Source organism: Macrobrachium rosenbergii, chromosome 2 (assembly GCF_040412425.1).
Source record: "Macrobrachium rosenbergii isolate ZJJX-2024 chromosome 2, ASM4041242v1, whole genome shotgun sequence".
NCBI lineage: Eukaryota > Metazoa > Arthropoda > Malacostraca > Decapoda > Palaemonidae > Macrobrachium > Macrobrachium rosenbergii.
The window spans coordinates 22474757-22498915 of record NC_089742.1 but is presented as its reverse complement, the minus strand read 5'-3'; the positions used below and the strand labels follow the sequence as shown (position 1 = coordinate 22498915).

The window sequence follows — 24159 nt, the reverse complement described above, 5'->3', positions numbered from 1 at the left end:
ATTTTTGGACAACCTTACAGTCTGTTAGGGGCGTGGGTTGGTTCATCGGGCCAAGACTAAGTCGCCGTTTGGGTCCGTTAATGGCTCTGGGAACTACTCCTGGGATCACCATTGTGAGAGAGGTGCAAAATAATGAGCAGGAAGACAAGTACTGCTGGCTTATTGATGAAGCGACCTGCTTATAAAGTGGCGTGCAGACGTCTGCGTATACACAGAGATCGCGGGTACAAAAATTTCACGTGACCTAAGGTCAAACTATTTCTCTACACAAAACAGGACAGGTACATGCAGAAAACAAGATGATTAACAATAGCTGGTTGGACATAAAAATACTTTGACACACATACGTGGTACAAGGGTAAATGAACAGGTAATAGATATACAATTCACAATAATGATAATAAGATTGTGTTCGTCTGACCTTAGGTCACATGTGAAGGCACTGCAGAAAACGGGATGTTCATCATAGAGAACCCGTTGAGCGGGGACTTTACAATCTCTCTCTCTCTCTCTCTCTCTCTCTCTCTCTCTCTCTCTCTCTCTTTTACCCTTCCATTCCTTGTTATTATCATTCCATTCCTTGTTTTTTACCATTCCTTATCCAAAAGAGGGCACCAGTTTGTTTACTGATTTGCTTGTTACGTGAGCAAGGGCTTGCTTTGGCATAAGACCAACACCAAATAACAACAACGAAAGTGCAGGATTGACTCACCTATCTTGTCACTGAAGAAGATGAGTTTATCGCACCGCTTACCCCAAGTATTTTTGACAGCTATGGCGTTTGAGTTGCGTTCCGGCGTTGTCATGATCCAGCATAAGATGGAGGTCTTGTTAACTGTCCCATCTGAATTCCTCTCAATTAATGAGGTGTTGTCTGTAACCAGAGGAGTTACTTTAGATGCATTAGCGTCGTTATGTAACACAGATAAATTCACAAGTTCACACACATACTAACACACACACACACACACACACACACACACACACACATATATATATATATATATATATATATATATATATATATATATATATATATATATATATATATATATATATAATATATATATATATATATATATATATATATATATATATATATAATATATACATATATGTATGCATGTATGAGTGTATGATTATAATCCCACTGCACGTTTTATATATATTATATATATATATATATATATATATATATATATATATATATATATATATATATATATATATATATATATATACATTCAGGGTGTTTCAAAATTAGATGCCCCCTCTACAGCATAAACTAAAATTGATATGGACAAAAGCAAATGCAATTCAGAACAGGTATTTATTTAAGTTTCTCTCTGAGTATTTAATATTTTGTGTGGCCTCCATCTGCCGGTACCACAGCCTGCATTCTTGAGGGGTATGATTTCAGCAAATCACAAAAAGGCTGAGACTCAAATTCCATTTCCCTGAGCACTTCGGTCACCTCTCTTTGCAGGTCATCGAGGCTTGGTATACCATCATAGTTCACTGTGTGCACTTCAACACGATCCTTTAAGGTACTACCAATGTTTTCACACACACCAAGGTCAGGGGAGCTACCTGGAAATTCAATTGACGAGAAGAAATCGATACCACTGTTTCAAAGCAGCTCCTGTGTCTGAAGAGCCTTGAAACATGGTGCCTTATCATGCAAAAATGTGACTTCTTCAACAGATAACACATTTTCAGGATCTTTGAGGAAAGGAAATACTCCACCAGTAAGCACAGTTTCTCAGAAGTATTTGCCATTCCATGACTGTCCTTTTTCTTTGATGATCCACATAAACCGTTTGGCTGTGAAACAGAGAAAAATTCCCAAACATTCAGGAAATTTCACAACTTGGCAATAGCGCACGTCATCGCTGATGTCATCCAATTTTGCAGCCCAAATGATGTCATTTTTATGATTTGGCTTCCTGACTGTAAATGAAGAATTCATCTAATGTGGCAACATGGAGAAAGTCAGCTTCATCCCAATCTTGAAGAAATGAACCACAAAACCATGCACGGTCTTCTCTCTGTTGCTGAGTGATGTTGGGCCTGCTGATAACATGAAATGGCTTGATACCAGATTTTTTCAACTCACGATATATAGCACTATACCTTCTCTTCTTTTCCCTTTTTGTTTCTAGTTCAAGTGCCAATTTACGTAAAGACTTTCTTGGTCTACCCACTGCCTCAGCTATGATGTCTTTTGACTCCTGAGAAAGGACTTCAGGCCTTCCAAGATTCTCACTCTTTTGCGATGACAGTCATATGGATTTTTGTTCCAGTTTCTTTTAACAAAGGATTTATCTCTTTTAATGTATTTAGCTACCCAGGAACGTGAAATGAAGGATGCTCCAGCATCCCTGGCCTCTCTGAAGGTTATAGCCCAGATTCAGTAAGTCCATCTGATTTCCTCTGAGTTGTTAGCCATGGCTGTATCTAACTCCGTCACTCAGTCTGAAAATACAAGAAATGTAAAATGAAAAATAGCTTAATAGAAACTTAAAATAATGTACCTGCAGATAGGCTATGGCAGAAAACTTCATAATTTTCCATTTGTTCTGTGGAGGGGGCTCTAATTTTGAAACACCCAGTATATATATATATATATATATATATATATATATATATATATATATATATATATATATATATATATATATATATATATATATATATATATATATATATATATATATATATATATAGAGAGAGAGAGAGAGAGAGAGAGAGAGAGAGAGAGAGAGATCAACCTAACGTTAAAGGTAAGAGGGAATCATATATTGGTCTTTAGGACTTGTTGCAAAATTAAGAAATACAAGAACGGAACCAAGAAAAATGAAGTTGTACTTCTCAGAAGACACTGTAATGTCATATGATGATCAAAGCCGTTTGTGTATCAAGCGGACGTGTTGGAGGTCTCTCGTGTTTTTGACAAAAAAAAAAAAAAAAAGGAGGGTTTCTCGTCCGTAGTGCTTATACCTATCACAGAAGGCAATGTGTTAATAGTGTTTCTACGTAATATCCGGCGTGTAAGCCAGGTATTATTGTGTAATTGCAAATATATTAATCCGCATTCTCCTCCAATCAGTGCCTTCGAAATCTTTCAACATACAGCTACTCGAGGCCTATTGGCCCTGGGAAATGTGTAAAAATGAATTGGGTGTGTAAGATCTTGGCCCTCCCTTTACCACAAAAATGTCATCCGACCAACCTCCAACTCTCGCGCCTGTCGCGAAGGAGTTCAGTGCACAGGATTTTTTCGCTTCAAACTCCCGCTGATTCTATGGGGTTGACCGAATGGCGGGAACCTACTAGACAAGGCACGTCATAAACACGACTGTTATTGCACATTTTGTTGAAATGCACGTACGGCCGCAATATACAACGTCATATTTCGTTTTGTCGCTTGTTTGAGTGATTTGTTATGAGTCTGGGGTCCTTTTCCAGAGTAACTGAAGGTAGGTTAGCCCAATTAGCAACCGCGTGGATGGGGATGTGTGACTGTCGTGTGCTTGTCTCTGGCTTGTCGTTCCAGGGATCTCGTTCTGGATGGACATGAGTGTTTGGGCTCCTAAGGGTTTGTGTAAGGTTAGTAACTTTGAGTGCTCCTGCGTGATTGTAGTGAGAATGACTGGGTGTTTGTATACTGCGGTGGCATTGCATTAGTTATGATTAAGTTTCAGTGGTTTCTTTAAGGTTAAGGGCAGTTGTGTGGCCCACCTGTTTCGTGTTGCAGGTACGGAGATTGCAAGTTCGTAAATGTGTCTTTTTTTTTAGGGGGTTTTGTGTGTTTGTTATGTAAGGGTGATGATTGAGATGGTTTTACTTTTGTAAATGAATTGAGAAAACCTGGTACGTGACTTGTTTATCCTTGCATGGGGGCTAAATCACTTTTGTAGATCGTGGGTTGATTGTGCAGTCTATTGGCACGACGAAAATACAGTGACGTCTGTCGAGGAAATTGCCGGCATTTTAGGGGTCCTTCGAACCGGATTAACCCAAGTGCTAGTCCCCCATGGGAGGTTGGGCGAAGCATGGTGTTTAGAGTTTTGGTGGTAGGGCACTCACAGTTGCCAGCCCATTTGCCCGAGAATGAGGGCGTAGAAATTGAAATTTATTTTAGGCCTGGAGGCCTGATAGCTAGCCTAGAATCTAGCGTGAACTTTCGCTTAAATGATTGTTTGTATTTAGGGCCAACATGGTCGAGCTATTGTACTATTTGTTGATTCGTTTCAGAGAGAAGCCGTACGCTTTCACCTCAGATATCTCCAAAGCCTTCCACCGAGTAATCTTAGACCCTCGAGATGTAAAATACACACTTTTTTTGTGGAAAAAAGTAAATGTTTTTGGGGTCACAATGAATCATTATCTACTGCAACAGGTACTTAGAACCCATTTAGAAGAGAGGGGAAGAGAAGAATTAATTAGATCCGTTTACCTAGACAATTTTTTGGGTACCTATACAACCTTGGAGGAGATGGAGAAGAACTACGCCGAAATAAAAAACCTTACTAGGCGAAGCTAACATGCCACTGACTGGGTGGGCAAGTAACACTGCAGAATTCGATAGAAGGATGGTTTTATTTTTGTAAATAAATTGAGAAAACCTGGTACGTGACTCGTTTATCCTTGCATGGGGGCTAAGTACCTTTCATAGATCGTGGGTTGATTGTGCAGTATATCGGCACAACAAAAGTACTGTGACGTCTGTCGAGGAAATTCCCGACAGCGCCAGTGACCTGTGCCTCTCACACAAATTCCGTGCTCGAGAACAATTGTCTTTACTTTATACAGTACCAATCGAACCGTTCCATTGTCAAGTCTGTTATACAACCTATCCATGCAGCCTTCTCCGATGAGGATATTAACGTTGCATATTCATAATGCAAAGACCTGATACCAGATTCCATTCTTCGGGAGCGATCGGCGAAAAACTTATCCTCTCCCAAGAAAATATCATATATCACTCAGTGACTAAGGACCTGCTCAGTGAAAATCTTCTCCGATGACCCTTTCAATATGCCCCAAAAGGGACCTGCTGACCTAAGCCTTCCTGCAGTGTACAATACAGCAGAAAATAACCTCCAAGTGTCAAAGTTTCTCTTAGAAAAAATTGAGGAGACAAATAACAATCTTTCATTGATCTGGGACGCGATCAGGGGACTACAGGTATTGTTCGACGGTCGTAAAACTGAAGAAACAAAAAACCTTTCGCTCATTTGGAATGCGATCAAAGGAGTTCAGGATTCATTTGACAGTCTTACAGCAAGCCACCGCACTCCTTTGAACTGGGCATCTATTGTTTCCTCGCCACCCAGCATCATGAGAGAAGAGGGGGTGTGACGTGAGAACGAGTTGACCGCACCCTCCCAAGTAGGAAACGCCTTCTCTCACACAGGTGAGGCACCTGCATCACCCGTAGGCCTATCGGAGGTGACTGATGGGCTCCCAAAATCCCCTCCCTCCCAATGCCTCCGGTGGAAGATAGACCGACATTCAAGATCACCAGCCCTCGTAAGTCTTCTGACCCTCTCCCCTCGCTCAAACCCCATGGTGGATGATGATGATAATGATCATGATGGGATTGGCGGTTGGCAGACAGAAGCCAGCAGATAAAAGAAAACAGCCTCTCGTTTGCCAGCTGGACCGAAGCCTAACAAACGTGAATCACCTCTCCCGAAACCTAAGAAGAGGTCTCATGTTGTGAGTCACAATTTGCACTCATCGTTGAAGCTAGACGCCATAGCAGAGTCAAATTTCTCAGGGGCCCCAACTCTTTTATCTTCCATGATCTCCCATGCAAAATTAAACATAGAGTGGCTTACAGGATTACCTGCCTATTTCAACACCTCATTGCTCTTAAAGGCCAGAATTTCGGTCCTAATATAAGTCTCAAGTTATAACCTAATCTGGGACCAACCAACACTCACCCCTACTGCAAGTGCCAGCCAACCTCCCATCATGAATGACTGTCCACCCCCGCTGGCCAACCCCCCATCCACCCACATGACCAACTCATTCATTTCCCAACATTGTGAGTAGCCATGGATACATCAGATATAATTTCATGGAATAATTTTGGCCTCAAGTGGAACATTCCTCTCCTAACCATGTTCTGCAAAAACGTCAAAGGCATCATTGCACTTAAAGAAACACTCCTCTGGCACATGACCTTGTCATCTAAGATTCAGTGCAGGAAGACTGCAGAGCTTCTCAGCCTCATCGATGCAAGTGACAGATCACATCGTAACTAGTTGTCCAAAAGGGGGCCTGTCTTTCCTGTGGCACACATCTTTAGACAATATAGTGAATGTGATGACCTATAGGAGTGATGGATTGCTGGGTCTTCAAATGACAGTAGGGAACTCTAAGATCCTAATAATTAATGTTTATATGCCCTGGGAAAATTACAACAATTTTGATCAATACTGCATGATCCTAGGTGAGTTATACAGTAATATTCATGACTCTACCACAGAACAGATTTGTAGAATTGGGACCTTAATTCTCATCCCACAAAACAATTTTATAACGAGCTTACTCGCTTCTGTCAAAATCACACTCTCCAAATCAATTACAACTTCCTGGCTGAACCACAGCAATCAATTATGACCAGCAACATTCTCTATGATTTTGCAACTGGCTCTGAAGACATCCCCTTACAGGTGTCATTCAATGCCCCATCCCTCCCTACTGTTAACCCCCTAACTGATCACCTACCTGCTGTTAACTGGGACTTTAAAAACCACCAGAAAACCAGATCCTTTAAGGTGACCACAGAAAATAGGCTGCGGTCAACAGTTCAGCCGGCAGACGCCTTACTTTGTACTAAACCAGAATGTAGAAATGACCACCACAGGAGAGATCCTAAGGAACTCTATTCAAATATGATATCCACCAAGATAGCCTCCAGCAGCGGTACTTTAGATTTCGTCAAGGCAACTCTCGTAACATACCTGGCTGGAATGACTTGGTTAACTCACAAGAAATGTTTTTACTGTGGGGGCAAAATGATAGCCTGAGGGAAGGACATTTTGCCTTGTTAATGAGACAGGCGGCAGCACAGTTCAAACTTGCTCTTAAGCACTGCAGACTAAATGAAAAGCAACTAAGAGCAGATGAAGTGTCTAGAAAATTAGAATCTGGCTATTACCCTCGTCTTTGGAATAACACTCAATCACCAAATCCCAAAACTAAGAAGCTATCACACAGAGTAGGAGAAGCCGTCGGCGACGAGGTTATCTCAAGAATGTGGGGCAATCCCATCAGCACTATCCTGAACTGTATAAACAATCAAGACTCCTGAAGGGAAGTAGATAACCTCCTTACTGATTACATTCAATTTCATTTCGCCAATTGTATTACGCCATGTAACATCAGTGATGCCATAAACAACCTACTCAATAATATCGCCCGGCTGCGATGGTGTTCCTGCAAAAGCTTTCAAATTCAGCCACCCAAATTTACATTTTGCTAGCTGCCCTATTCAATGCGTGCATAATCCACCAGTTTCTCTCTGACTCCCTACTCTTAGTTCACTTAATACCATTCATAAAAAAACAAGCTAAAGGATGCAGCTGACCCTGGCAATTATCGCCCGATTGCAATTACTGCAACTGCGCCAAAAATACTTGAGTCGGTTCTTCTAGTGAGACTTCTCCCCTTTCTACACACTACTAGCAACCAGTTGGGATTTAACACAAACCACTCAACCGACACCTGCATCTACATCCTGAATGAATTGCTGAACTATTACCTATGTAGATGTGAGAAAAGCATTTGACAGAGTAAACTACCTGAAGCTGCACAAAAGAGGCACACCTCTATATTTAATTGGCATTTTATATTTCTGGTTCTCCACACAGCAATTCTGTGTTTAATGGGATAACTTATTGTCATACAACTTAGGCTCCCTAGACGGGCTCCGGCAAGGGGGCATTCTCTCTCCATACCTGTTTAATACGTACACAGATGCCCTGAATGTCAAACTGTACTCACTCCCAATCGGATGCTCTATCAGCTAAACAACAATAAACAGTCTCTGTTACACCGACAATGTGGTTCTGATTTCCGCATCAGTGCAAGGTCTCCAGCGACTAATCGACACTTGCCACACATATGCAGAGGAATTTGTTATCCTATGCAACGAAACCAAGACCCAGTGCATGTCGCTGCTCCCGAGATTGCTTGAGCATATTGCAGAACCACAAATTTTCCTCAGAAATCATCGTCTGGAATTCGTGCATGAATTTCCGTATTTGGGCCACATTATCACAGACGACCTTAAAGATACGGCAGACATAGAACAGAGGCGTCGTAAACTATGTGCAGCTGGCAATATGAATGCAAGGAGTTTTGCCTTTTGTTACCAAGACACGAAACTGCTGCTCTTCCGCATGTACTGCTACAGCATATATTAGTGTACCCTTTGGACGAACTATACCCTAGAGGCCATGAGACGTATCACCGTTGTACGCAATGACGTTCTGAGACGCCTCACTAATACACCTAGCTATCACTCTGCCATGCAGATGTTTACAGAAAACTGCCTGGATAATTTAAAAATCATTGCTAAACGAACAATGCCCAGTCTGATCACCCGACTGTATCCGATGCATCCTAAGCAGTGAGGCAAGAAGACCTAAATTGTGGGAAAGATGTGACAATGAGGCGTCTGTTCCATAAATGGTGTTACTTTTCTTCAAACAGGGGTGGCCTGAGTTGTGTATACTTATTCTCTATTTTTGCAGTTTATTAAAGTGTCACATGCAAAGCCTGTTATTATTATTATTATTATTATTATTATTATTATTATTATTTATTATTATTATTATTATTATTATTATTATTATTTCTATCACAATCATTCTATTCGACTGAGTGGTTTTTATAGTGAGGGATTCCTGCCACCTTAGGAGTCCATCACTTTTCTCACTATGTGCGCTGTTTCTAGTAGCACACTCTTCTGCATGAGTTCTGGAGCTACTTCGGCATCTAGTTTTTCCAGATTCCTTTTCAGGGATCTTGGGATCGTGCCTAGTGTTCCTATGATTATGGGCACAATTTCCACTTGTATATCCCACATCCTTCTTATTTTTATTTTCAGGTCGTGATACTTATCAATTTTTTACTCTTTCTTTCTCATCTACTCTGGTGTCCCATGGTATTGCGACATCAATAAGTGATATGTCCAAAGAACAATAGATGGAAATATCTCACCCATATGCAGGAAGTGCAGTATGAAAGACGAGACCATAAACCACATAGCAAGCGAATGTTCGGCGCTGTGCACGGAACCAGTACAAAAAGGGGGCATGATTCAGTATCAAAAGCCTTCCACTGGCGCCTGTGCAAGAAACACCAGCTAGCCTGCGGTAATATGTGGTACGAACACCAGCCTAAGGGAATGATGGAAAACGTTCAAGCAAAGATCCTCTGGGACTATGGTATCAGAACAGATAGGGTGATACGTGCCATTAGACCAGACGCGTAGACGTGACGTTGATTGACAAAATATAAAAAAGGCAAAATTATTATTATTATTATTATTATTATTATTATTATTATTATTATTATTATTATTATTATTATTTATTATTATTGTTGTTTTTTTATTGAATTACTATGTATATTATTATTTTTTATTAATATCATTAATGCCACTATTATTATTATTATTGAGATTTGCTTTTTTCACTTTTCATGCTTAGATGGAAATTAATTGTGTGCGTTCTGTTTTTTAACTATCATTTTTAATATTTTTACTATTATTCTCAATATTATTACTGTACTGTCATTACCATTATTATAATTACTGTTTTAACTTCTACTTCAGCCGTTTGTCATTTCATCTCGTGTATCTAGATTGTGTGTATTGTTTTATCTCTACTTTGTATATTCCATGTATATGGCCCTGAGCTGAAATAAAGAATATTATTATTATTATTATTATTATTATTATTATTATTATTATTATTATTATTATTATTATTATTATTATTTTATCAGTCATCCTATTCGACTGGGTGATTTTTATAGTGTGGGATTCCGAGTTGCATCCTTCCTCCTTTGGAGTCCATCACTTTTCTCACTATGTGCGCTGTTTCTAGTAGCACACTCTTCTGCATGAGTCCTGGAGCTACTTCGTCATCTAGTTTTTCCAGATTCCTTTTCAGGGATCTTGGGATCATGTCTAATGTTCCTGTGATTATGGGTACAATTTCCACTGGCATATTCCATATCCTTCTTATTATTTTCAGGTCTTGATACTTATCAATTTTTCTCTTTCTTTCTCATCTACTCTGGTGTCCCATGGTATTGCGACATCAATGAGTGATACTGTCTTCTTGATTTTGTCAATCAACGTCACGTCTGGTCTATTGGCATGTATCGCCCTATCTGTTCTGATACCAAAGACCCAGAGGATCTTTGCCTGATCGTGTCCTATCACTCCCTCAGGTTGGTGTTCGTGCCACTTATTACTGCAAGCTAGCTGGTGTTTCTTGCACAGGCTCCAGTGGAGGGCTTTTGATACTGAATCATGCCTCTTTTTGTACTGGTTCTGTGCAAGCGCCAAACATTCGCTTGCTATGTGGTTTATGGTCTCATCTTTCATACTGCACTTCTTGCATATGGGTGACATGTTATTTCCATCTATTGTTCTTTGGACATATCTGGTTCTTAGGGCCTGATCCTGTGCCACTGTTAGCATTCTTTCTGTTTCCTTCTTGAGTTCTCCCCTCTGTAGCCGTTGCCATGTTTCATCTCTAGCCATTCCTTAGTCTGTCTCATGTACTGTGCATGCATTGGTTTGTTGTGCCATTCCTCTGTTCTGCTTTTCATTCTCCTGTCTCTGTATATTTCTGGGTCTTCATCTACTTTTATCAGTCCTTCTTCCCATGCACTCCTTAGCCACTCGTCTTCACTGGTTTTCAGATATTGCCCCAGTGCTCTGCTCTCGATGTTGATGCAGTCCTCTATGCTTAGTAGCTCTCTCCATCCTGCCTTTCGTGCTATATATAGTATGTCTGTATTTGCTCTTGGGTAGAATGCATTGTGTATTGTCATGTGTTTCCTAGTTTTCTGGTCTATGCTGTGGAGTTCAGCCTTCGTCAACTCCACTACTCCCACGCTGTATCTGATTACTGGTACTGCCCATATGTTTATGGCTTTCGTCATGTTTCCGGCGTTGAGTTTTAGTTTGAGTATCGCCCTAAGTCTCCACATATATTCTTCCCTGATCATGTCCTTCATCTCTTGGGGTTTTATATCCTCTCCTTCTATTATTCCCAGGTGTTTGTATCCTGTCTCATCTATGTGTTTGATGCTATTCCTGTCTGGTAGCTTTATCCCTTCAGTCCTTATCACTTTGCCTTTTTGTATGTTGACCAAGGTGGATTTTTCTATTCCAAACTCGGTCCTCATGTCCCAGATACAATCCTTACAGTCTGGATTAGGGTAGCTATTTCCTTGATGCTCTTACCATACAGCTTGATGTTGTCTTGTCCATGAACTTCTGATGATAAATTCTGTTGCCTCCTTTCTTGAGTTGGTACCCAACATCCATCTTCTGCAGTACTTTTGTCATGGGAATCATAGCCACTACGGAGAGTAGTGGGGACAGTGAGTCGCCTTGGAAGATCCCTCTCTTGATGTTAACCTCTGCTTGCCATATTCCAGAGCTTGTAAGTACTGTATTCCAGTTGTGCATTTTATTTTTTATTATTATTATTAATATTATTGTTATTTGAACTTTGAAATGTGCAATAATAATAATAATAATAATAATAATAATAATAATAATAATAATAATAATCTTCACTAAACAGAATGGCTGTGTGGATGCCAATGAATTTGTATTTTGGTTTCTCAATCTCTTGAATGAGTTTCCTTGTAGCAGCAGGTAAATTACATTGCAGCGATCCAAAGTTCATTTATTCCTTAACGTTTAGATCGGACTTTCTACCATTTTTCAAAAAGTGAATGAAGCCAGGGGTACAGCTGTGCCCATACTTATAACTGCAAGCGGGCTCACAGAAATTTTCGGTGGTATTTGATAGGTTGTAAAAGGTGGAGGGGTTCTTCATACTGACTGGGACCTGGATGGCTCATCCAGGATAGTCTGGCTGACCAACATAGGTGCTGATTGGCTGGCGCCAGCCCCGGGAGTTCTGGCCATAGGGTGCACTGCCTGAGGAAGCAGGTGGCTGAATTGTTTTCCCAGGGATAACAATTGCCGTTCTCCTGACAGAGAAGATGGGTCTTCTGTGTTACGTTCTGCGATGGTTTTCATCAGAGGATTGTGAGGGATATTTCTGGAGTGTTCCAGAGGCATCCCGACGGCACCTGCTCGAGATCTGCAATAAGGAATCTCCATTCATTAGTAAATGATGGCAAATGTGGACACAGATCAACAGAGTAGCCATGGGTTCTCCTGGTGTGCTGTTCATCAACATTTATATGGGAGTTGTTGGGCAATGTGTCCTTAGGGGGATCCCCACCATCTGTATATGTTTGATATGTTGATGACACCTTCACCAACATTGCCAATAAAAATGAACTGCAGATACTCAGTGCGCCTTTGAGGAGGAATTGGTTCTCCTCTTCACGCATGAGAGAGGGGTGGATGGCACCATTCCCTTTGTGGATGTAAATGTAGCCAGCACTCAGAACTTTCACACACATGTCCACTGGAAGCCCACCAACATCAGGCTCTGCCTCAATGGCAGTCGTGAATGCCCATAAAAATTCAAATCCTCAGTCATGAACACCTATGTTCATTGTGCTCTCTCACATTATTCTTCTTGGAATACCACTTCCAGTGAGCTTGAACACATTGCCCAAACCCTAGTGGATAATGAGTATTCTTACCATCAGTTTGCTAGGGTGCTGAGAAATGAAATTAACAAGTAGTATCGTCTGGAGGACACGCTCCCCCCAAAAGTGAGAGAACCATTAGGCTGTTCTATGGGGGCTGCATGAATGCCAAGTACAAGAAAGACGAGGCAGCCCTGAAGAACATCATCGGAGCCCATGTAAAACCCACTGATACAAACAACAAAGTCGACCTTATGATCTACTACAAGGATCAGAAAATTACTTAGTACCTCATGGTAAATAGCCCTGTCTCTAGCAACGATCCCATGAAGAGGAGAGGAGTGGATTACTAATCATCTTGCCCTAAGAATGGATGCTGCCATTTGTACATTGGTATGACTACAACTCAACTCGCCAGGAGGATTCCCGTTCACCTACACGAAAGGGGGTATACCAGCACTAAATGAGGGAACATGGCAGTGCCCCATAGCACATGTAGATCGTAATGAGCACAAAAATCCTGGATGGCGACAACAACCATCGCCACTTTCAATATAAAGAGACCCTCACCATCCTCTGAGGGACACCATTGCTGAATGTATCCCAGGAGACCCTTCTCCTTACCACTGTCAGAAGAATGGCAATTGTTATCCACGGGATATCAACTCAGCTGCCCGCTACTACCCGATACTTCAAGCAGCACACTGTAAGACCAGAACTCCTTGGGCCTGGCACCAACCAACCAGAGCCTACGTTGGTCAATTAGACTCTCCAGGATGAGTCATTCTGCTCTCAGCCAATAGGAAGAGCCCTCAAGCTTTGACAACTAATCAAAAATCGCCAAAAATTTCTGTGAGCCTGCTTGCGGGTATGAATATGGCATAGTTGTACCCCTGGCTTCAGTCACCTTTTGAAAAATGGTAGAAAGTCCTACCGAATGTCAAGGAATAAATGAACGTTGGGCAGCTGCTATGTTATTTACCTGCTGCTACAAAGAAACTCATTTTAGAGACTGAGAAACTACAATACAATCTCAACGGTATCCAGACGGCCATTCTGTTCAATGAAGTTTGTTTGAGAATGGGCCTTTTTCCTAAATAATAATAATAATATTAATATTATTAATAATAATAATAATAATATAATAATAATATATTATTAATATTATTATTATTATTATTATTATTCAGAAGATGAACACTTATATAGAACAAGCCCATTATTAAACTAAGCTTCCAAAAAATATGGTGTTCATTAGGATAAGAAAATAAAGGGAAATACAGAGTGAGGATATCTCATTTATTAAAAGGAAAAAATTAATAAATAGATGAAAATGCATTAAAAAGCGGGAGAATAGCATTAGGGTAGTAATGCATTGCATCTCCGCTTGAACTTTTGAAGTTCCGATTGCACGACATCCTCGGAGACTTCATAGTCCGACGGTGTGAGGAATAAAGGCCCTCTGGAACTGATAAGTTCGACAGCGAGGCACATTTACTGCATATTGCTGTTCAGCAAATCTGGTTGCTCTTAGCAGGAAAAGGGATCAGGGATCAATTGTGAATATGAAAGATTTCTATTAAAATACAATTTATGAAAATGCGATAAACAAGAGACCATCCGTCGATAGCCTAAGTCATAACTGCTAATATTAGCAAACAGAAACCTACCACCACGAACAACTCTATCAAAAAGAATTAAAACTCTGGCAGAAGCAGACATCCACACCGGAGAACAGTATTCTAGTAAAGGAAGAACAAATTACCTAACAGAAGTTGCACTGATTTTATCACTATTATAAATAAATGAGGCCTAACAGTACTGAAATCAAATGAACCTAGGAAAAATGAGATTGTGGTCTTCAGAAGACAATGCAATGGTCACGAAATATTACTGTAAATTAGCTTATGAATTCAGAAGAGAAAGTAATAGTCCTTCAATACACTCGTTAATCAACTAATCATCCCACCAAGGTAGAACTGAAAGTACTATTATGTGGCGCCTCTTTGGCTCTTAGCTCTAATTGGCCTGTGTCTTTTACCTTCCATCAATTTCTAATACGTCTCGTCTTACTTCGTCTTTTTTAGCTTGCCTCCACAGTTTTGTGACCTCATTTCAAAATAAATATGTTGGTTGTACACTAAAAGTACATAGAAGAGCGATTTTCTGGTCTTGTAAAAACATTAATAATAAAATAATAATTACGATTACGTTTCTCATCTTGAACTCAGTGGTACTACTTATTTCATGTGGAGATATCCAAAATGACAAAAAAGTCTAAAAATAATGAGGTTAGCTTTGGAATTAAGATGTAGAGAAGCTACAATTAAGGGACATCAAAGAGGAATTATTTAGGTAAAGCAACAGAATTAAATTAGGAAACCAAATTATCAGAAAGTAACGCGGTAATTTCTTACATCGAGAGAAGGGTTCCCCAGTACTGCCAGAAATTCTTTTTCGTTAAAAGGTTCCTTTTAAAAAAAAAACCCGATGCGGGTAAAAGGATTTATGTTACTCATACAGCAATGTTTTATAACAGCGTTGTGTGAAATATCTCACGAAACGGAAAAGTATTTTGGCATCAAAACCCTTACCATGTTCCTTTGCAATTGTATGTGTCATTGATGAGCAATACATTTTGTTGAGATTACAGGGGTGGTAGAGATTGAAACGGTACAATTTACATAATGAAAATGTCATGCATAGTAAGTTAGGATTTATTAGTATCGCTCACACACACAGACACATATGCGCTTTGGGTCCTCAGGTTTCCAGAAAACACCTGTTAAGAATTGAAACCATTACAGCCTTAGTTTACATAGAGAACTACATTTTCTTATTTAATCGATAGGATTTTATTCATTCTTAAGTCAATGACTAAAATCCGGAACTTCCAGCAATTTAGGTGAATTTATTCGATAATCAAAGATCCAGACAGCATGGTTGCATACTATACTCTCGACGTCACTAGCAAAATGTTACAAAAAATTTCCAACAGAGAAGTTTTTCGTGAACTAAAATTCGTTCATTTAAAATTTGGCATGTGATTGACAGGTTATCCAAATAAATGATTCAAGTTTTCAAAGCTCATGTCGCCCTCCACCCCCACCCCCCAACCTCTCTCTCTCTCTCTCTCTCTCTCTCTCTCTCTCTCTCTCTCTCTCTCTCTCTCTCTCTCATCCTCTGTTCTGCACTGCACTTTGCTCAAAGGACACAGGTGTGTCTCTCTTATCTATTTCACTTGTGGACAGAGGGCACAGATGTTATAACCGTTACTCTTATTTGCTTTTCATCTATTTTACTGAAAGTTCCCACGTAATTAAATCTTTGCCACACCTGTTTCAGTCTTCTCATTCTCTCCGTGTCCAGTAATTGGTTGGAAGATCATGACTCTATGTCAAAGGCAGAATATCATCAGAATAAGTTTGTACATTATTCTTTAGCGTTTGTATAGTGACTGAGAATTCCTGTGATGTAGGGAACCGAAGAAGCCAGAATAAGGCTTCTGTTGATCATCAACTCTGCCCTTGCCGATTGACAAGTCTGCAGTTTCAGTGGTTATATCTTTAAAAAGCCAAAAAAAAGAGATAAAGATATATCTATAAAGCCACCCACGAGATAGCCATATAATTATGTAATTGTGCTATTATTCATTACCAGGAATCTGAGAGAAAACTGGTCTTATCCTTAGTGACCAACAAAGCTTCTAACTTCCAAAAAATAAAGGCCAGTTAAATCACCAGAAAAAGATAGTGAACAGATCAGAAGCAGCTCCCATAAGTGGTGCAGGATTATAACCCCGGCTACTAATAGCCCCTTTGGATTATTTATGTCCTAGGCCACACACTTGATAACTCTGACCTAGTTGGGCTTCCACTCACAGATTGCATCCTCTGATGTTGGAGATGATTCATAACCGTTCCTGTGAGAATCGTGAAATATGGTTTTGAATATGAATCATCCTTTTGTTACATCACGCTGAGGTGAGTGGTTCCACCAGGGCCTTTGCTGACATGTAAATATGTTTGCAGCGGAAGGAATAGTCTGTTATGATCACCGTAAGAAATGAACAGGAATTCCAGAATTATCCGTGAAAATTCTCTTCTAAGCTTTACGACTGAGACGAGCACCCATAAACGTTTGTGCAAGATGAAGAAAGTTATTTCCTGGCCTCAGTCAACTACAAACCCATAAAGACTGGACGATGACTGAAAGTAGTAGGTGGAAATCCATTAACAAAGAACCAGAGAATATCAGGCATCTCTTAACCATTAATGGATACCTAAGTACCATTATAGAAGAATGCATTTATAGAAAAATGGAAAATGTAGTATCCAGAACACCTACAAAGAACAATGAGAAACTCATAATTTACCGTCAAATACCACACGGAAACACAGTGAGGGAACTGTGGCACTGAAAAGGATTGCCAAAGGAGTTATTCCATGTGCGCCATACGAATGGAACTCAGATTCCTCGGATGCCCAGGATGTTTTTATGCCGAGAATCTGTACAGTTCGGGTAGATGACCTACAAGATATTTTAGTTTATATATGTTTGGGAGGGAATTGTGAATCTCTCAAACATAGTGAAGTTGATCTCACTACAACGACCCTATAAAGATGTCATCATTATCAATGTGGCTGATTTACCTCATACTAACACATCATCGAAAATCACGACAGCAGGTCTCAAAATATCAGCAGGTGAATGAAGGGACCGAAATCATCCACATTTTAAGCAGTTTTAATCAGCTCCACATAGCAGACACCGCCTCACTTAACATAATGAAGCCTTGACATTTTAACACGTAGTGATGCCAATAGGGAGAGAGAGAGAGAGAGAGAGAGAGAGAGATAAGGGAGTGGGTAGGGATAACAAGCACCGAATAGAGATAATAAAAAATATCTGATTTAGAAGAAAAGAAAACAAAGAGAGAGAGAGACAGACAGACAGACAGAGAGAAGGGGGTAACAACCATCGAATATAGATAATAAAAATTAATGGATTCTACAACTGCCGTTCGACCAAAGGCACAACTGCTAGAGAGAGAGAGAGAGAGAGAGAGAGAGAGAGAGAGAGAGAGAGAGAACTTTGAAAGGTCTGGTTCATCCACCTGACCTTTCTACCAAAGAAACGGAGTTTTAGATAATTACTTTTACTTCAGGAAATGTAAAACTACTTTGTCACTTTCATCACCAACAAAGTGTGAATGTTGTAACTAAGTAGAATATATGAGTCTTTAAGTACATACAGTATATGCCAGCGTATAAGGCAACTCGGCGTATAAGATGACCCCCTATTTTTCATGTAAAGATGTAGGTGTAGAGGTATATTCGCCGTATAAGACGACTCCCAATTTATTAAATTAAATAACACTATCAGCTGATGTAAGTTAGTTAGTACATAAATAAAATCAATTATTAGAATTATCGTACCAAAAATGTGTGAAATCCGTATCTTCAAGATTTTAAGATGTTTGGCAAAGCTCCCCATTACGAAAAAATTCTTCTGTATTCCATCAGGAAAAATGTACGATAAACATCACGACAAATGCTCAACGCCTGTGACGTCACTATTGGCGGAGTAATACCCGTTTTAAGTAGATACATACCCGTTGGAAGTAGATCCGCATGAATGTATTCCTTTAGAATTGGAAAGAACCCCGAAATTAAGGATAAATGGGGAACTATCGATATCACAGAACCCTTTAGTCTGATTATAAAATACTACCAAGGAAATATTGGCCTTTAGTAAACAACAAGACTCGTAAGTCAAGCACGACTGGGAGCTACAAACACGACTATTTTCGTAAACAAGAAAGTTTGACTACCCCGATTTACCCTTTTCGGTAACTTCAAATTATCTATCATTGTTAAAAGCGCATTGTATAATAAGTATCAATAGCAAAATTGTCTAATATAATTGCCTTATAATAATGGCACTCTGGATAAAGCTAGTAACAAAGTGAGAGCTCACTCGTCGTAACATCTAATCATGGTAATTTACAGTATCGATAGTTGTATCGCTAGTGATTCATTTAAATTACCTACGGTTTTTACCGTTATTACAATTGTTTTGTTTACAGAGATGGCAGTTAACTATTGACACAACTGTCGACACTTCAGGGGTTAGCCTATCATTATAAATCTCGGCAGGATTTAAGGTTTGCTTTTTATACTCGGCGTATAAGACGACCACCCATTTTGGGGTAGATTTTTAAGGTTAAAAGGTCGACTTATACACTAGCATATACGGTAATGAATTCATCTTACTCACTACACATGCTTTTTATGCCATTATCAACTAGTGAGGGATGGAAATCTTATCGTGCAATATGAAATTTTTTTTAGTTAAAGCTTAAACAACTTTAATATTTAACTATATAATATTTAAATATATATTATATGTATATATGTATATATTTGCATATATATATATATATATATATATATATATATATATATATATATATATATAATATATATATATATATATATATATATATATATATATATATATATATATATATATATATATATATATATATATATATATATATGTATATATATATATATATATATATATGTATCAAGAGAACAGAGAAAACGTATTTTTTCGAAGTGGAAATATCCTATTTCCATTTGGGTCAGCAGAAAGGACCATAAACTCACAAAAATCTCCCCGCCTGTCAAAACAAGTCACCAACCACAACTTCAAGAACACACAAGTACTATCGAGGCGCTAAGAGAAATCGCATTTAGCCACACCTTCGAAATCCACGAGATCTCCGAGGGGAAGGCCTGTAAACATATGGTTAGTATAAGGCATGAGAAAACACCCCTCACCCCCTTGCCTTCAAAGGAGAGCAAAGGAAATAAGCCACTCCCACAGGTCAGGCCTGGTTGATTTGGCCAATCAAATGCCATCAATGCCAGAGACCTAAGGACGTCCAACAAGGAGCAAATACCCAATAACCAACAGGAATTCCTTAAAACACACCTCCAAGAGTTGGAATGAAACAAGTGGAGGAGGTGCCTCAGGAAAACAGTACCTACCCAGAATATGACGTCATGGTTGACACAATGGGAAATAGCAGATATAAGGAAAAAACACAGAGTCTAAGCAGAGTCGATAAGAATGGAAAGAAAGAGAGAGAGTTCCAAAGTGAGGGGAAGCAGAAATGAAGCCGAAAGACAGAAAGAGAACAAGTGTGTAGTGGCGAGTGACTCTCAGAACATTAGTCCCCTTAATCAAATGCATTAAGTCTCTCAATCCAGTATTCAAAGTCTCGAACCAGTAGAAACTATAGGTGGAAACTGTAAGAAAAGAAGTGCAAAAATAAACAAGAAATGGGAACAATTAATCATTTTCCCCCTAACCTTAAGTCTTTTGGAATTTAGTTAACTGTTTTAAAGAATTACTTGTTCCTACTTACAATAATTACCACACGCCCCATCCCGGACACGTTACCTTAGGTGCCATGCCCTTATAAAGAGGAAAGAAACAGGGAACGACAATATATATAGATATATTGTTACATGTGGGGGGCTTGGCTGATGAGTTTATTAATTAATTAACGTAATTTATGAGGCCCTGAGTACCAAGGACACACGTAACCTGTCATTTAAAGCTAAAAATTAACCTCAAAGACAGACAATTACTTAATGGAATAAGGTTGCCAATCGAGAAAAAGAAAAAAAGACAGAAGGAATATGTAGTTAGTGAGGACACAGTCAACTTTCCCTTTGCTTCACATAAGGTTTTAACGCAACGGATTATATCGTACGCAATTTAGTAGTGGTAAAGGTCATTCTCTTCCGAACAATGGGATCGAGACACAAGGCTTCCTGAATGCTGAAAATTACTGAACCTTCCCTAATTACTAATTACTGCACGGGAATAGTTGAGTGTCGCTAAGCAATACAAATTATTCTTACTCTAGACTTCATAAAAGTAAAAAGGTTAAATTTTGTTATCGTAGATGGTGGCAAAGAGGGGAAACAAAGAAATGGAAATACAGACAGAGATACCAGCGAATCGACGAAACTTTGCGAAATTTCCAGACTTACCTTCACGTAGGCTGCTTGCGCACTGCAACGGACGCCCGGGAGTTCTGGGATTATTTCGTCACTTCACTTACTAAATAAAAGAAGGAAAAGGGACAAAGGGGCCGAAGAGTCGGAAGCACGGACGCGTGCTTCCCGTACGACAGTTTTCTTCTCTCTGGCCTCTTTTGGTCAAAAACAGGGCAGCGGGGAGCGTCAGTAACCTATGCCTCAGGCAATCTGGAATTTCGACAAACATCGCCAAATGCATAGGACAAAGCAGAAGACAGCTTAAGACCACCTTTACTAGAGGTTACTGGGTGAAATCCGTCTATGTGGATTAGGCCCCAATGTTAACAAAGATGTTACATTTTTGAAATGCCTACCATGCTTGGACAAGTTAGAGACTTCCTGTCGTTGTTAGAATAATATTCTACAAAAAATCTTATTGAATATTCGAATTGTTAATATATATATATATATATATATATATATATAATAAAATAGCATATGATATATAATATACAGCATATATAATATATTATATATATATATATATATATATATATATATACATATATATATATATATATATATATATATATATATATATATATATATATATATATATATACATATATATATATATATATATATATATATATATATATATATATATATATATATATAATATATATATATATATACTATATATATATATATATGTATATTGTTCAGTGGTACCTATTGGTGTTATCCTTTCCAAAGAGGAAAAATTTACACATATATATGTGTATATGTGTGTGTGTAGTCTGTGTTTGTTTGTTTGTGTGTGTATTTGTGTATAGATTAAAGACAATGAAAACAGACGTAACACAGTAAAACAGAATATTTAGTCTGATAATACTGGTCAATGTGAAAAAGAATGTGTGATTGAGGTATTCCTATGACACATACATCAACTGCCCATAGAAAAAAAGGAACATTCCATAATCCCCCACGTCAGTCAAGCTTGTATGGCTCGAATTTGTTAATTTTACAACAAATTCTTATGCAATTGTTTCAGCAAATCCACCCACCAGATTCACCCAGGTGGAAGGTGAAGATGGGTAAACTTTATCTTTATAATGATATTTCTACCTGTAGATATGATTACCATTATACCTTACTCCTCTAACCTTCCTCCTCAGCCTCTTTTCCACATTCACAGGTGTTAAGATCATTTATAACCCTGGTTACCACCACCACAACGGTCCGACTACCCGGAACATAATTCACTACTAGGTCATAGACATACAACAGTTTTTAACAGGAATCGAACATGAGTCCTCTCACGTGATAACTGAAATGCCATTGATCACACAACAAGGTCCATATATATATATATATATATATATATATATATATATATATATATATATATATATATATATATATATATATATATATATATATATATATATATATATATATATATATATATATATATATATATATATATATATATATATATATATATACATATATATATAATATATAGCTTACCTTTAGGACCAAGGTTAAGCAGCCCATTGAGAAAACTTGGCTGACGAACAGGGAAGAAGGCGTCGATAAACATTAGGCTGCTTATGGTGCAGCCAATGCACAGTCCCAAAACCATTAGGAATTTCTCGGTTCCTGGAAGAAATAAAGAAATATTTTATGCACAGACTCTCGGGATGAAGCTTACATTAATGTTATGAGTTAAGCTTAACCCGGTAAGGAGCACAAACAACAAAATATAAGTTTGTGAAGTCAACAAAATAAGTTAAAATTATCATAAGTTAATTGGTTAAGCCAATAACTTAGTTTTCGCTTTTTTTTTTTTTAGCGAAAAAAGATTGTTACACTATTGACTGTTTTGAAAAACCTGGACCTACCCTGCAAAATGGTCCACATAACACGAGTCAAATGATCTCCTCCTGTTTTAAAAGTTGCAAATAAAAAAAATAATTTTTCTCGTTACTTCACGGCGTCAGTGACCCTGGTAGTTGTGACGCCTGATAACCCACAATTAATCAATCAATCCGTTACTTTATCTTTGTCCATGTGGGAAGTGAGTACCAATTTAACCCATTTAAATCTCCGTAAAAAAAATAAAATCACAATCTCGCCTCTATGAAAATGCGGATACGCTTTTAAACATTTCTTCTTTTTCTGTAAGAGCAGGGGAAGACGAGAGGGGGCGGTGGATGAAGGGGTGTACTTCAGTTAAAATTGGCCAGCATGGTTTCCAGTTGTACAAAATACAATTTGGAAAGATATACTTTGAAAGTAACTTTCGGTATTGTCACAGCTGTTCTGTTCTAACTTTTCACAGCTGACAGAATAAGAGCAAAGGGGTGATAGCATGACAGAAGACTCACACACACATTAATTTTCGTAGGTGACAGATATTACTCAACATTAAGTCTCCATAGATGTCAGCTTTTATGAAAAACACAGAACGTACTCACCGAAAAATTAAGATGATTTGTGCCTCTGTTGAGCTAGAGAATGAGAAAAATAAGGCCTAATCTTTTGAACAGGTAAGTAGGGCCACCAAAGCTCTGTTTGATGAATCATGAAAAGAAATGAAGCACGCACCTATATATCAGAATATCTTAAAGAAACGTAAATCAATTACGCTGCCACACTCGGAATTATATATCTTTAAAGCGATCACAGCTAACACCAAGAAACCCGATAGTCATCGGTATTTATAACTCACTTTTACTAATCTGAAAAACAGAAATCACAAACGCAGAATCGAATAACCCTAACATGAGTCACGAATCAAAACAAACCGTTGCAGATCAGACCCTTTCCGTTTCTCATCGTTGTAGTTGAAAGACTAATACGCTGAACCGACAGTGCTTTGCTACGTGGGTAAAACAATTTTCATAAGCGCGTGTCCGCACCTTCAAGATAATTGGATAATTTGCTGGAACCATCTGCTGCGTCACGTATGCAAACAGTGAACAACAGTAAAAAGTTAGAAAGTGTAGTTAAGTGTACCCATTGGAGTGGCAAACTGCAAGCGTGGAGTACTGTGTAAAGAGGCTATGGCACATCCTGTCGGAAAACAGTGTCATTTCATAGACCAGTCATTTAGTGTATAGTTCGTCATGAATTTCCTGTGAATTTTTAGAGCTCGCTCCAACGATACTACCCTTACGCTGGTCGTTAGCGTTGCAGACACCTGCAGCCATGTATAATTACAGTACAGTACAAAATTACAATTCAGTTGATTACT

At 38.7% G+C, this 24159-nt stretch overlaps 1 protein-coding gene across 1 annotated transcript in view; it reads right to left on the bottom strand.

Annotated features, from left to right (window-relative positions):
• LOC136844057 (glycoprotein-N-acetylgalactosamine 3-beta-galactosyltransferase 1-like) overlaps positions 1–23768 on the bottom strand; it is a 50886-nt gene extending 27118 nt beyond the window's left edge. The window contains exons 1-3 of the mRNA XM_067113073.1: positions 23711–23768; positions 22431–22562; positions 713–874 (exon numbers count right to left, since the gene is read on the bottom strand). Coding sequence (XP_066969174.1) covers positions 713–874; positions 22431–22562; positions 23711–23741 — 325 coding nt within the window. The 5' untranslated portion in view covers positions 23742–23768. The remainder of the gene's footprint in view (positions 1–712; positions 875–22430; positions 22563–23710) is intronic.
• Positions 23769–24159: the final 391 nt, after the last annotated feature.